Raw genomic sequence first — 14189 nt, forward strand, 5'->3', positions numbered from 1 at the left:
CGTTAACTTCTGTTTACCCTCCTCTGGTGCGGTGCTTGAAGTGCATGTTTCTGTTCTGCAGGCTGCGTTTGGACTATAATTAGGGGAGCAGGTTTGAAGTAAACAAGCCAGAATCTAGGTCAAATATTCTCAACGTTACACTCCAAAAAACAGGGCTACCGTGGCTGGCGTTTTCTTACAGCGAAGATGCTTTGAAGTGACAATAGACGATGGGTAGCTTTGCACGACACCATTTCAGATTTCTGTATGTCCATATTGTATCTCCTGTGTGTGTGTTCCTGAACTGTATTTGTGCAAAGATGTTGTCTTTAGGGGGCTGCCCTGATCGAGGATGACATCTCAGGTATTTCCGCTGTTAAAGTGAGCTACACCTGCTGGGTCAAACATGCGTGTGTTCATGTTAACATGTCTGCCTGTCATCCTGCGGACGTTTTGTGTAATTATCGTCTGGAGCAGCTATAAATGGCCTCCCCACCCCTGTCTGTGTGTTGTTTAGGCTGACAAGGAGCGAGAACATGCAGGTCACTATGTACTTACATCAGTGTTATTACTCACACGTTCTGTTATCTTCATGTGTAAATTTAAAACACTGTGTTTGAACAGGTGGAGAACTTCTGCACGTCTGGTATCTGCATTTGACCTTCCGTGGACTAAAATGAGTGTGTTGCATATTTGTGTTGCTTGTTTCTGTGCTGTCAACACAGTGTTAACCCACTTATACCCTTGCCATATTTCTGTTTATTGTTTTCATTTAATTTCAAGGCCATTGTGACAGGGATGGTGCCCTCTCGCTCTGTCCCCTTTCCAAACCACTTTCCGTGGCCCTGATGGAAAAACAACACACGGTTGAGGGAAGTTGTAAAGAATACGTTATAAGGAGACAGGAAAACCACAGTGCTGAGTCTCAGTCTATAAGTCTCTATTCATTCATTGTATAAGTCTTGATTCCATCCAACGCTGTAATGACCTACAATCATTGCTGTAAAAGGGACACCTTATTTACACTTTTCCACATCACAAATGCAGCAAAAACTGTGTCATGGATTTTGTCATCTAAGTGGGAGGGACTTCTCATGTGCAGTTTTGAATTGGATGTGCTATTACAAGCTTTTCCAGTGACATTCGATTGCAGAAATGGTCACATTTTGGTGTCTCTCATTAAAGGGGAAGGGGCTTGTTGAGGGAATCCTTCACAGGAGAGACAGAGATGCCAGTTTACTCAAAAGACACAAGACAGGTTTGAACATTTCATCTCAGCACAGACACACAGACACACACACACACACACACACACACACACACACACACACACACACACACACACACACACACACACACACAGACAGACAATGGAGACTCCAGAGATGGGAAAGAGAGAGGCTTGAAGTCCAGGTCAGGCACTGATGCTGACTTTGAACGCATGAGGACATTTGATCTGCTGCCAGGACCGCTGTTTACTACCTCATAGCACTTCTACCGTCTATCCCACACACAGAAAGGGAAATGTTAAAAGTATTTGTGGCTTCAGGGGGAGTTGCGTACTGGAAGTATTTCTTGGCGAACAACAGTTGGGCGTAGCGCATTTGCACAGCACCTGGTGGGCCTGTCGTCGGCTTTGCTACAGTTGTGCCTGCACAGATAAAACCAAAGCCTGGGCTCAGCGATTATGTCCAGCAACTCCTGCTGCACCAAGAGCCGCTGCACAGAAGTGCAGGAAGGACGGATGAACTGTTGTTTCCCAAGAACTAGTTCCAACATGCAACTCGGGCTCAAAATACAAACACTGTGTTGTTGTTTTTTTTCTTTTTTTCCTCTCTGTCTACATCTATATCAGTTCCCTGATATTAATATATCAGTGTCTTGCGGGCCTGAGACTGATGAGCCAGACAAGCTGAAACAGGACAGACACGGTCTAACAATAGAAAAAGAAAGGCTTCATCTACCCAGCTGAGCACACAGTCAATTACACACTAACACTCCAAGGGCTACAATGGGAAGACATTGCCAGGCTTTGTTGCGGTGTCCAACAACGGCAGGATGCCCGCCGATGGAGCTGCACATGTGCTGATCTAACTGTGCTTGAGACGCGAGGCCGAACCCTCCCCTTGGTACTTACAGCAATGTAACCCACTTGCCAGTCTACACCTCGCTGTACTTCTGCCGTGGGGCGAGCCTCTCCATTGGGGGAGTCTGTGTGTCCCTCCCCGAGCACGGCCCTCTGAGGCAGTTGCTAGGCAACCCCCGCTCCGTGTCTGCCCTCCTTCCCCTCAGAGCAGCCAGCACCCCTCACCCTGTGGCCAGAGGCTGAACGACTGACCTGCCGTTCGCCGCGTTGGCACGGTTTGCTCTGCTTTCGTTGCGGTGACATGGCCCAGACGAGGCTGCTACTTGCGAGCCTGGCGTGAAGAAGTGGCGGCTTAATCACACTGACCCGACGAGACCCCCCCCCCCCCCCCGTTTTCACTGTGGAGAAGGCTGCAGTTTCATTCACTTTAGAGGCCGGAGCGCCTTGGACTGAGAAGCGCCCCTGCTTGTGCGCGGCACAGTGCGGAGCTAGGACTGTCCCACCGGAAATAAGGTTCGGACGAGCCCATTGCCTCCGATCGTTCGCTCTCATTCAAATTCCCTCAGCTGGCAGTTTATTAGGTACACCTGGCTATGGCCAATGCGGTCTGAAGCGATAGTCCTGCAATAAATCCTCCCGCCATTGCGCTTGCAATGCTCAGCTTGTTGTTGGAACAATTTTAGAAACTACAGTCTGTAAGGCTGAACATTTAACCTCCATGTTTGACTATTTCTATTACTACTACTGCCACTTCCGCCGTCTTTCCCCCTGTTTGTTTGTTTGTTTGCTGGGGGACAGGTCACACTTCATCCCCCACAGGTCGAGAGGTACGTTATCAACAGATGAGATCTGACCACGCGCCCGTCTCGGCCGGTGCACAGGGGAGCCGCGCGAAGCGCAGCAAAGCGAGGCAGGCGACTTCCTGTCGTAGCCTTCAGGTTACGAGTCCTGACAGACACTTTGCATTGAAGCGGTCTCGGGAAGTTTGACGACACGGCAAAATAATGTGGCTGCTACAAAATCACCTTGCGCGCTCAATGAAATACAAAATGACGTTACGTGCCTCTTCTCGGAAAGCCACATCGTCCTACTAAGATTTCGTGCCTGTATTTTGAAAGCAAATCCGTCGACCTTCCGGTTTCACGGTGCTAGCTTGATGCAGGGGTTGCTGTCGTCAGCCTGCAGCATCAGAAAATAACGGGCCAAACACACTAATATATCCCGGGTATTTTAATCGCTCCGGAAGATGGTGGCTAAACAGAGGATCCGCATGGCCAACGAGAAACACAGCAAGAACATCACGCAGAGAGGAAACGTAGCCAAGACGCTGGTGAGCCGTCAGCTGACAGCGAGACGCCAGCATGACATTAGCCCAGATAGGTGGCGTTCTCTCCGGTGTGAACACAGCAGCGCGACGGCGGTGACGGTGGGGGCGCCTGCGGGCGGTTTAATGTGTCCTGCTTGTCACACAGGTGTCGCACAGCGTGTTGCCAGGACCTGTGCCTCACCGCGGGCTCCTTTGCGATGTAGTCAGTATACGTTAGGAGCCAGCAGGCTGGGCTGTTTCATTAAAATGGCATTTATTCAGCCTGGATACTCTCCGCTCGTTACCGCCCTCCGCAGTGTAACTTGACGTTACTTTGCCGGAGTGACCATAAAAAAAAAACAACAACAACCATAGGATGGAAAACAACTGAAACCGGGGCTGCTTCGTGCGATGATGAAATACCCAAACTGTTGAGTGAATAAGTATCCAGGTGAAACGATTAGTCGATTATTCAATTGGACAATTAATTAGCGACTATTTTCATACTGTTTGATTTTAGACTGTTGGTTGAGCCAGACAAGCAATTTGAGAAGGTCAGCTTGGGCTCTGGGAAATTATGGTGGCCATTTTTCACTTTTTTTTTTTTTTCATTTGACACGTAATAGAACAAATAATTCATTAATAAAGAAAACAAAATCAAAAGATGAACGTACAAGAAATTAATGGCTAATTAAGACAACCCTTACTTTTAGGAATGTATGTCAGTGTGACCCATTTTCTGACAGCTGACAAAAGAATCCCACTTGTGATTGTATGACCAGGAGAAGGGGTGTGCCCAATTGTTTTGAAAATGGAAAGATTCATATTTCTGTTCCGCCGAGCGCCCCAAGGACCTCTCGCCCCCCCGCTGGCTTAAAAATTGAGACTTAAAGTTCATTCCTGACCTTGGCCGAAACCCATTCAGTACCTGCTCTTGTAGTTGTTTCCAAAGTCATGAAAAGAGGACCGAGGGAGGTTGTGAGATAACAGTCGAAAGCTCCAGAGTAGTGGCTACTTTTCCATTTATCTCTCTGTGAAACATGAGCCATCTTCCTCCTGTATCTGTTACCAGAATATGCACTTTAAAGTCGACATCAGTGAGTAAAACCACGAGTCTCTGTGCATTTCTTAATACCTTGACTGAGAAAAACAATTCCTTTCTGCTATAATATTTCATCAGCAGAAAGAGTGTAGCCAGTATTTTTACTTTTTTATTTCTTTCAGCAGATTGATTAATAATGCAAGAAGTTGTTAGCTGCGTCTCTGCTGTTACTGTATGAGGAAAACCGCTACTTTTCCCATCAGCACTGAGATCATCGCTGTGAGACTATCACTGACTGTGACAGTCTCCCTCACCACCCGCAGTAGAACATGTTAAACATCCAGGCGGATGATATCATCTTGTGGGACCGATGGGTGCTCCCTAAATTCGTCTAGACGGCCTGACTCGTGCTGTGACACTCATCTGTTCAACATGAGCCACAGTGTGGAAAAACTGCTAAATCTGCGCCTTTGTCTGTAGAATTAGACACTGGGGTTTGTTCAGTGTGACCACTCAGTTATCATTTTTGGACACTTTTGATGAGCAACGGCGTCGTCTTGTCTCCTTTCATTTTGAAAAAAATGTAGGATTAAGTAGAGAGGGCGATAAAGCCAAAGCACCTGACCTGTGGTCGGAGTGGGGAACCACTTTGTAAATCTACCCACTTTCAAGAAGTCTTATTTTTGTTCTGCAGCATCCGTCACAATTCTGTTGCAGTAGTAATGCTAATTTACTGTGTGTGACTGTGTGTGTGTGTTTCCGATAGCGACCACAAGAGGAGAAGTATCCCGTGGGCCCCTGGTTGCTTGCCCTATTTGTATTTGTTGTGTGTGGATCAGGTAGGCACCTTTGTATCTACAGAAGAAAGTGTGCATTTGCAGTATGTTTTTACCTTTTTTGGTGGTAAACTAATGTAGTAATTACACTAATGTGGCAGTAAGCTAACATAGCTTCTACTCAATCTATATTGTATTTATGTGATATCTTATTTATACTTTATGCCCCCTTTTTTTCTCTTTTGGATTTTTTCCCCTTATTTTATTGCTCTCGCTTATTTTACTTGGACTAGCTACTATATGTGTCCAGATTAGGTGTTTTATTCCGTGGCCTGTTCTTCATTCACTTACTGTAATATGTTGTCTTGTGTTTTTTATCTATCGAAAAACTTGCGAAACTAATACAGCTAATGGCATGGTCTAACAAGTCAGTCTTGTGCGCTCTCAGCCATATTTCAGATCATTCAGAGCATCCGCATGGGGATGTGATTCAGGAGGCGTCTCCGGACCCCGGCCCCATCCCTTCATGCCCTCACTGAGCCTGGCTAGCCCGCGCCTGCACACCCCCGACCCCCTCCAGAGGCTCAGAGACTGACGCCGGAGCTTCGGATCCAGCAGATCTCAGAGAGCAAAGCTTCCCTGTCCACCGCCTCCATTAGCCCCCTCCTACGGACATGTCCCTACCCTTGATCAGCATTTACAGTGTTGCAGCCTGTGGTACTGACAACTTTTCTATGGACAGTCTAAAACCACGCTGGCTGGAGAACGTGTGCATCATTACTCACTTGGCACCTGTCTGTGTGAAGGTGTGAGACTGTTGATGTGAGACTGTGTGCGGCCAGTGATTCCTGCTGACAATGTGCCATATCTGTCTGTTTCAGTATTCGTCTGTGTTGTGTGAGAAGAATCTTTTTTCAAATAAATGTCGAGCATTTAGGGAGCACCCGGTTTTACTTCTGCTTTTGTAGACTCCCAATTAGCAGTGCACCCACTCCCGCCCACGCTATGCGCTGAAGTGTGATGAAGGTTTGACTCTCCAACAGTGCGGTGGAAATACTGTGTGGTTTTGAATGCCTTTACTACGGTGTGCAAAATAACAGCAGCAACCAAGAAAAGTGCCAATTATTTATTTTAACAACCTTAAAAAAAATATTGTGTATATATAGGTATCTTCAACAGGGATATAAAAGCTCTCAGATGACCGTGTACTGAATCGAATATCAATGAAAGGGGACATGGGAACCATAAAGAAACAGATGAGTGCACAAGCACAGGATGGGCAGATGTCTGTCATCTTTACATTAGCAGCTCTAAGGTGGACACATGTCTGCAGAAGAAAGTGATTATGTTGCACCATGTGTTGTGGTTGGGATAAAACAAGTTGTCCTCTGAACTCCAGAGGAATTCCTTTAAAAAAACAAAAAAACAAAAAAGCATTTCCATTTATTATTGGAAATCTCATTCTTTAGATATGTTGGATCGTATGCTTGCCCTGTAGATATTTTTTGCCTGTGAAGTTGACCTGCTTTGCACTGACTAAAATGCTAGTTAATGCTAGTTTAACAACTGGAATTAATTGGACGTGCAAAATTTGAATACTGCCTGAATTTTATATAAATTGTGCCAAATTACTTAGGAATTTGGAATTAGGAATTTCTAATGAAGCATTAGCAATTGTTTTTGGATGAATCTTGAATAAATCTTCATGAAGGCAGAAAGAGTAGCCTCGTGGCAGCTTCAATACATAAACCACTTGGCTATGTCTTTTACCCACACTGCTCGGCAACGTCGCAGGCAGCCATTAACCTTGATTAAATAACATCCTGAAGAAGAGAGGAATCCAGCTGTAGACCTACTCAGCGTATACAAAATAGGAAGCAGCAGGACTCTGCATGTGACTGGACTGGACTCTCAGAAAAATAAAAAACCTGTCAGCATTCAGAGGCCCGGTACACATTTACATGATCACATCAACTGGACAGGAAAAATTAGAGATAGTGAGCAGGAGGTTATTCTTCCTTAAGCATGTTTATTGAAAGTTGTGAAGTGCAGCTGTCAAGTGCAATTGTGGTATGTATGTTACAATATCTTATCCGGTCTTTGCGGAAACATGCACAGAACATGAGCATACAACTGATACACAGAATGAAAAAGAAACATTTTTTCCAGAGTTTGTATTTGTTTTTTTGTTTTGTTAGGTTTTTTTTTTTTTTTTTGGTTTTTTTTTTAAATGTTGAGTTTTAGGATAGTTCATCCAGAAGTACTTCACTGTCAAAACTTTAAAAAACAACAAAAAAAAAAATCATAAAGGTGCAATTGTCCAGAAAGAAAAAGAGCCGAGTGAAAATGGTTTTACAGTCAGAGTTTAAGTTGCTGTAAAGGATATGGACAGCATTGTTGGCTGTGTGTTGTCAGTTAAATAACCTAAACTCCGTTCGATCCACAATCGTGAAAATACAGCATTAAAAATAGACAACACAGACTGGGCAAGACTAGCACGTCCCTCACTTACCCGCTTCAATCTGTGTGACCTACATAGCATCTGTTATTTTTCTCCTTCTCCTCACTATTTTACATGGTACTTACACTATACAGAAATATACATCATCATCGTCGTCGTCTTCCGCCCATCAAACTTTTAGGAAAAAAGAAAATGCAGCTTAGCCCGATATCTCAACCCTGTCAAATAAGGTTTAAGTTACATGCCACTGCAGGGTTGAGAAAACAGCAATAATGAGCTTTGTCAAGGGCAAAATGAGAAGCTTGAAAGTGAAATACTGAAAATAGAATATCGTCATCTCCATAAGAAACCATGTTTTGTTCATCCCACCAACCCACAGTTGAAGTAACATCATCAATGCTGCCAAGTGTTGTTCAAAATAGCCTCCCACTCCATTCCCCAACCCTCCCCTGACTCCCCCATTCCAGATGGGGACTTTGTCATGATAATAATTGCTAACATTCTTCATTTGTCACTCTGAGAAGGTTTTCTCTCTCTCCCTCTCAGATCTCTCAACTTGTAACTTTAGGATCTAGCTGTGAGAGAGAACCACTTTTATTTACATCATTCAGCAAAAAAGGTAACAACCAATACAGTCCTCCACCTCCTGTTCCTCCTGCACCTCCATCTCCGTCATCAGTAAAATCGACATCACTTAAAATCCAGACACAGGCACAGTGATTTTTTTTTTTTTTTTAATCTATAGTTAAGTATAATGTCGCCACTGATAAGCTGTTTTGTTTCTCTTGGTAAGACATTCTAGTTAATATATCCAAGGGTTATTTGGCAAATGTTCAATGTTTCATCCTCCTTCCTCTGAAAGATGCCCCCCAAAAAACAAACAAACAAACAAACAAAAAATAAAAATAAAAAAAAACAGGATTTCAAGATTGTCACCCTCTGCTGTGCTGTAAAAGCACAGCACCGCTCGTCCCGCTGGCTGCATCCTTCTGAGAGATAAATATGTGCAAATTCTTGTCTTAACAGCGCAACCTCCTGCTGTAGAAGGCAAGGTTTGGCTCTGCTGCTGTAGCAGAACTCAAAAAACTGTCAGTCAGTCTGTCTGTCTGTGTAGACGGGGCTACGCCGAGGGGCCAGAGCTGTGCGAGGCGGGCTGTGCAAGGGTGGTGGTGCTTGGGGGTCCCGGTGTAGCAGCTGTCGGAGGGGCAGGCGGGGAGCCAGTCTGAACTTGGGCCTGGAACTGGGCCATTTGTTCCGGGCTCGCCAGTGTCTTCAGTAGGGTGTTCTCCTGCTCCAACTGGGAGTTGCGCTCGATCAGCTCCTTGATCTGTTCCTTTAGAACTTCCACCTCCTCACGCACTGCGTACATCAGGTGACTCTTCACCAGGTCCTGAGACAGACAGAGATACGATTGGAATCCATCAATGAAATTACATCAATTAAAGGTCAGACACTAACCTGGGGTTTTTCAACCTCATGTAATCTGTGGCCCAATTTTAATACCCCAGATTTTTCATGATGCTAGAAATTAGATTACAAATACTATCAGAAATAAATAAAAAACCCCACCAAAACAAATGCTAGAAATATCCCGGGATCCCATCTGCAAATCACGTGAGCCTATGTCAACTTCCTTGCACAAAAGGTAGGGAAATGGCACCAAAATGATATTGAACTAGACATTAATTACTATTCATTCTACTGTAAAGGGGTTAAAACCTTTTCTCTCAAAAGCGTGAGCCTTTGAGAAACTTTTTTTTTTAAAGTGTGGTCATAAAAGGAGTTCACATATAATATCAAAATTATGTTCTTCAAAATGTGTGTGGCAATAAACTGGTCATTACTTCAAGCAGTTCACTAAAAGTTTGTTTGCTCTTTAACCCAGTCCATATGAATGTTACTAAAGAAAAGGGTTAATCAAAATATTAAAGTGTTTAACTGAAGTAACTGAAGCAGCAGCTAGTCACTGAGTCATACAGCAGGTAAAAGCCATGTAAGAGAATACATGCAATTTTGTTTGTTATTTGAATGATAAACAGAGCGATTCCAATATCGTCAGTACTGGAATGTGTTATGTAAAAATCCATGTGTTGAAATGCCTCACAATAAACTGAACATACTGCGAAAAAAGAACCATAAATTATATGTAAAAAATGTTTGTGACCTGAAACTAAACATGCTTTATGACATAAGTAGAGAGACAGACCTTTAGAGAGGGAGGCTTTATCAAACATAATGCAGTGATAATACAATAAAAGATGATGGAGGGAAAACGTGAGTGAGAATATTCCCAGGATGCTACGTCATTAACCCCGCCCATACCATAGTGTCAGCCATTCAGAGGCCGAGATATTTATAACCAGGCGTGCGAGCCTTCCAGTTTGCCTAGCAACAGGGCCGACAGCAACGACAACAGAGAGAGTGAAACCAAAGGAGGAAAATGCCGTTTGATTTTCTATAAAGTGCTGAACTACGAGACTTAATTTTATAATAGTGAGGCAATACATTTATTGTACTGATTTAAAAAAAAAAAAGAAATAATAAAAAAAAAACCCAAACCAAACATAAAAATATTTAAAACGTCCGCTAGATACAGCGAGTGGTTTGACTTGATTGCCGTTATTTTATTGAGGACGCTAAATTTAACCCAGCTACTTTCACATTAGCATAAACAGCATTTTGATCCTATCATAACTTACACGGTTTATTCACAAGTGACCACCTCAGCACAATGCCAAGTAACATTCATTTTACTCCACAACAATAAACAAAAGCATATTTTATTGTTTTGTTGCCAAAGATTTAAATGAAAACATACACCACTGTCCGTGTCCTGCACATTTATACTACGCTAAAACTACGCAGATAAACAAAGCCCATATATCGGAATGTAATAAACTACTTCATCAGAATAAGTAACCTACCCCTGAATATTTTTCCTAATAGAGTCGTATCGTTCAAAACCCCCATTCCGTTGTTTCATATGGATTAAAAGACATTTCGGTAGTCAACATTTTCCACAGTGTAAAGAGAGAAACAAGTTGAAACTCACCATTGCTTGTTCGATCTTGTTGTCTATGGCCACAACGCTGGCTCCTGACGAACTGCAAAAGAAGAAAAGGGAAATTAATAAAACCCTTTAAACCAAGCTGTGCTGTTCATACAAAAAAGATGGAGAATCGCAGCCTAAGGAGAAACAGCCTTTCCCCCTTCACAGAAATATGGGTTGTTACAGGAAGCATCTGGAAATTTCTATAAAATCAACGGCCTGGTGTCATTGTGGGGCAGTTCCTTGTGCCCTTTCCTTAGAAAGCGTTTATGGCAGCGTAGTCTCTGTGGGTGTAATGATACTGTAGCGTCCACCGATCGTGCAGTCTCCCCATCACCCAGCGGTAACGTTACTGGTGCATGGACGGGGAGCCGAGCCCTGAATACAGAGGCGGCGGTGTATCTGTGAGATCTACGAGAGAGCATTTACCTATTGTCGAGCTTGACGTGCGAGCTCTCCGCGCTCAGTAACGACGACAGAAACGATATGGAGAAATTTCTCAGATGGCAGACGCCTAGATCCATAGCCACGGTGTAGCACGGCGTATTCATGCTGTTCATGCTTCACAGCCCGTGTCCGGACTCGGCCTCCACGCGACCAGCTCCGCGAGACACATCCACGCGCGGTGTTCTGTATTCTGTATTCTGTCCGGGAAAAGCTCGTGCGGCGACCGCAGCGGTTACACACACAATCCAAGGTCAGCTCATCTCGGCGCTACGCAAATATCTGCGGTTCGGGACAAGCCCGCATAATTTATCCCGCGACACGCTGAGGGGCCGCCTCTCGATTGGTGGAGACGGAGGCTTTTTGAATGATTTATGCAGGAACGCCCCCACCTGGCGCTCAGCTGACACGTTTTTACATAAAATATTCCGGGAACGGAGAGGAGGTGGATGAAACCGGGGAAAACCGGATGGGGAAGAAAGAAGAAAGAGCTGTACTCCTAAAAAAAGACAGGCAGGGGAAGGCAAGATTTAGAGACTGTTAAATTACAACCACAATACACATTAATCAGCTCCTGTGCCAGTCGCTAATGCTGCCTGGCAGATTTTTAAACACAGGAATTTACCTTAGAGATGTAATCTCCTTTTTTATCTCTGTAACAAGAAAGCCATCCCAAGCGAACACTTAGAGGGATTCCCTCTGCTAATAACGTGTGTGCGTGGGGGGGTTATATAGGTTATCGCTCATACAAAATAATACGTGGTCATTTATAATAATTCCCCTTAATGTTAACGAATATAAGCAGGTTTGGAGGTTTTTGTCAAAACTTAGTATATTCATTAAGTATTCAAAAAAATGATGCAATAATTACACACATTACATTTTTTAATACATACCTAAAAATGATCAACACGATCCATACAGTCTACAGTAAGGGCACTATATCAAGAGGATAGTTATTTTCAGATCAGATGGAAATAGACCATTAAACTGTGGGGGCAGGTGTTAAATCAAAAGGTTTCAAAAGTAAATGAAGTGCAATCTTGCATATACAAATGCTGCCCCCATGTGGCCCTGTGTAACACTGCAGAGCTCTGAGGCTGAGCCACGAGATCTTCAAAGACGCCTCGCCATACAAACCTTTAACATTGCAATTGTTACAGTGATTACTGAGCACAGGGGGGGAAACTAGGTGTTCAAGCAGTCAAGTGTGAAGCTGGGAACTGGGACTACTGGAAGGTACAAATCCATCAACACAAAGGGTGTCACATTTAAAAACCTCATGTGCACAACGGATGAAGAGAACATTTAACTTTGGTCGAATTCAAAACTAGTTGGGAGAGTTTGTCAATCGAACCTTTTTTTAACCTTGGAACTTTTTTTCGCACATCAGACATTTGAAATGGCAGCTTTCATACACTTAGCTAGATGTGGTTTTAAAAGATGCAGAACAGTGAGAAGATATTTTTGGCAGAATAAAACACTGGCAAAGGTAACATCATACCCTACTGTAGCACCATAGTCCCACCTCCAAAATAAGGTGTAACAGGCATATTCTCCACAGCTATTTGTTTTAGAGACATGTCTGGACTGTCACTAACTTGAAACTAGTATTTCTAGGTTTTAAACTACACAAAAGCATGAGAATCGGGCTCCCCTGTGTGTCCACTGACCCTAGGCTGAAAGCTGTTGTTTGCAAAACACTATATGACCCTTTTTACTCATTATATATTATACATCAGTCAAACGTCTTAAAATGAAGGAGGTCACTGTAGATCATTAATGTCAATGTGACTCACGCGACATTACCACACAACCAAAACTGCCTTCTCGGCACTTTGCAGGGGGAGTATCTGCTGTACAGTCACACCGTCACACCTAAAAAACTCCCACCTCAGACATCATCTATTCAAGAACCCCCCCCAACAAAACACACACCTCCCTACATTCTCCGAAGAGCCACTCTCATACATTCCATGCACACCCAAAACCCTCACTATCATGTGTACACACTCTTGACGTTCCTGCCTGTCTGATCACACCCACACAATGCAGACCTCAGCCTAAAAGACACAAGGAAATCCTGCTTATGCTTCTTTTCTCAAACAATTATCAATTAAGAGAGGGCCCATCAATTAAGAGGTCTAGTGTATCTCCAAAATACTGACCAACAGGCAATGGCCATGCTACTAAACTAAAATGATATCAGGTGTGGCATAGAGCCAAGAAAGAGGACACAAAAAGAGGGTGGGTTACATGTACAGTAAGGAACACAGAAGATGCTGCAGGTCATCCATGAATTCTGCAGAGGTGCATGTTAAAATACACTCTAACCAATGGTCCTAAAATCTGGCCATTGACCTACTCAGTACTGTTGAACTATCTCAGCTAACTGGGAGAATTAAAAACTTCTGTAGTATTGAGAGAGAAGAATATATTCAAATTCTAAAACCACAGTGTACATGCTAGTACCTTCCAAGTGATTTAAAATTCAGTGTTCACCTTTAAAATGGGGGCTTAGGCTAATTTGGGTATCACAGCTCAGTCCAGTCTTATTAAGCACCAGTACTGTGAATAGAGGCTCAATCATAGCCTCTGCGTCCTTGTACTGATGTCAGCCTCTGCCCACCTCTGATCCCAATCAAACACTTGAGCACTTAACAAGAAGCCGAATAGCTTAATAACAGGCTCTAAGCCACACTTATCTCTTCCTGTCTCTTCTTGACTGGGAGAGGGTTTAGTCAATTATCCAGTCCCAAATAGCCAGTACCACTGCAGCTCTAATGTGGCTTGGTAGGAGCTATACTTGTTCCCACTAGCAGCTGCCCAAGAGGAAAGCTAGATGATGTTCCAAGAAAAGACACTTTGATAAGCCACTGGTCAAGAACAAGATTTTCATGCTCTCAACAACCGATCCAGAGTTAAAGCACTATGACAATACAAGTGAATCAAACTTACTCTTTTCTGATGCTGTTCATGGTTTGTTTAGATTTGTAAGGTTTTCAGACGCAGGTTCGTATTTTTTCTAAGTTGAGATACACAAAAT

The 14189-nt window shown here is 43.6% G+C and overlaps 2 protein-coding genes across 4 annotated transcripts in view; one reads left to right on the forward strand and one right to left on the reverse strand.

Moving 5' to 3' along the window:
• The first annotated feature begins 3236 nt into the window (after positions 1 to 3236).
• serp2 (stress-associated endoplasmic reticulum protein family member 2) lies at positions 3237 to 6116 on the forward strand. Its single transcript, XM_040149001.1, has 3 exons — positions 3237 to 3395; positions 5180 to 5252; positions 5638 to 6116. The coding sequence occupies exons 1-3, from the start codon at positions 3312 to 3314 to the stop codon at positions 5676 to 5678; spliced, it is 198 nt and encodes a 65-aa protein (XP_040004935.1). The 5' UTR covers positions 3237 to 3311; the 3' UTR covers positions 5679 to 6116.
• Positions 6117 to 8226: 2110 nt separating this feature from the next.
• Positions 8227 to 14189, reverse strand: part of LOC120801424 (TSC22 domain family protein 1-like) — a 33387-nt gene continuing 27424 nt past the window's right edge. For 2 of the 3 annotated variants that reach the window (XM_040148427.1, XM_040148426.1), the window contains 2 exons: positions 10703 to 10754; positions 8227 to 9040 (listed from right to left, as the gene is read on the reverse strand). In XM_040148427.1, the coding sequence (XP_040004361.1) occupies positions 8771 to 9040; positions 10703 to 10754 (322 nt within the window). In that variant the 3' untranslated portion in view covers positions 8227 to 8770. Of the gene's footprint in view, positions 9041 to 10702; positions 10755 to 11128; positions 11495 to 14189 lie in introns of those variants that run through there. The other variant, XM_040148428.1, reaches the window with a different exon arrangement.

Source organism: Xiphias gladius, chromosome 16 (assembly GCF_016859285.1).
Source record: "Xiphias gladius isolate SHS-SW01 ecotype Sanya breed wild chromosome 16, ASM1685928v1, whole genome shotgun sequence".
Lineage (NCBI taxonomy): Eukaryota > Metazoa > Chordata > Actinopteri > Istiophoriformes > Xiphiidae > Xiphias > Xiphias gladius.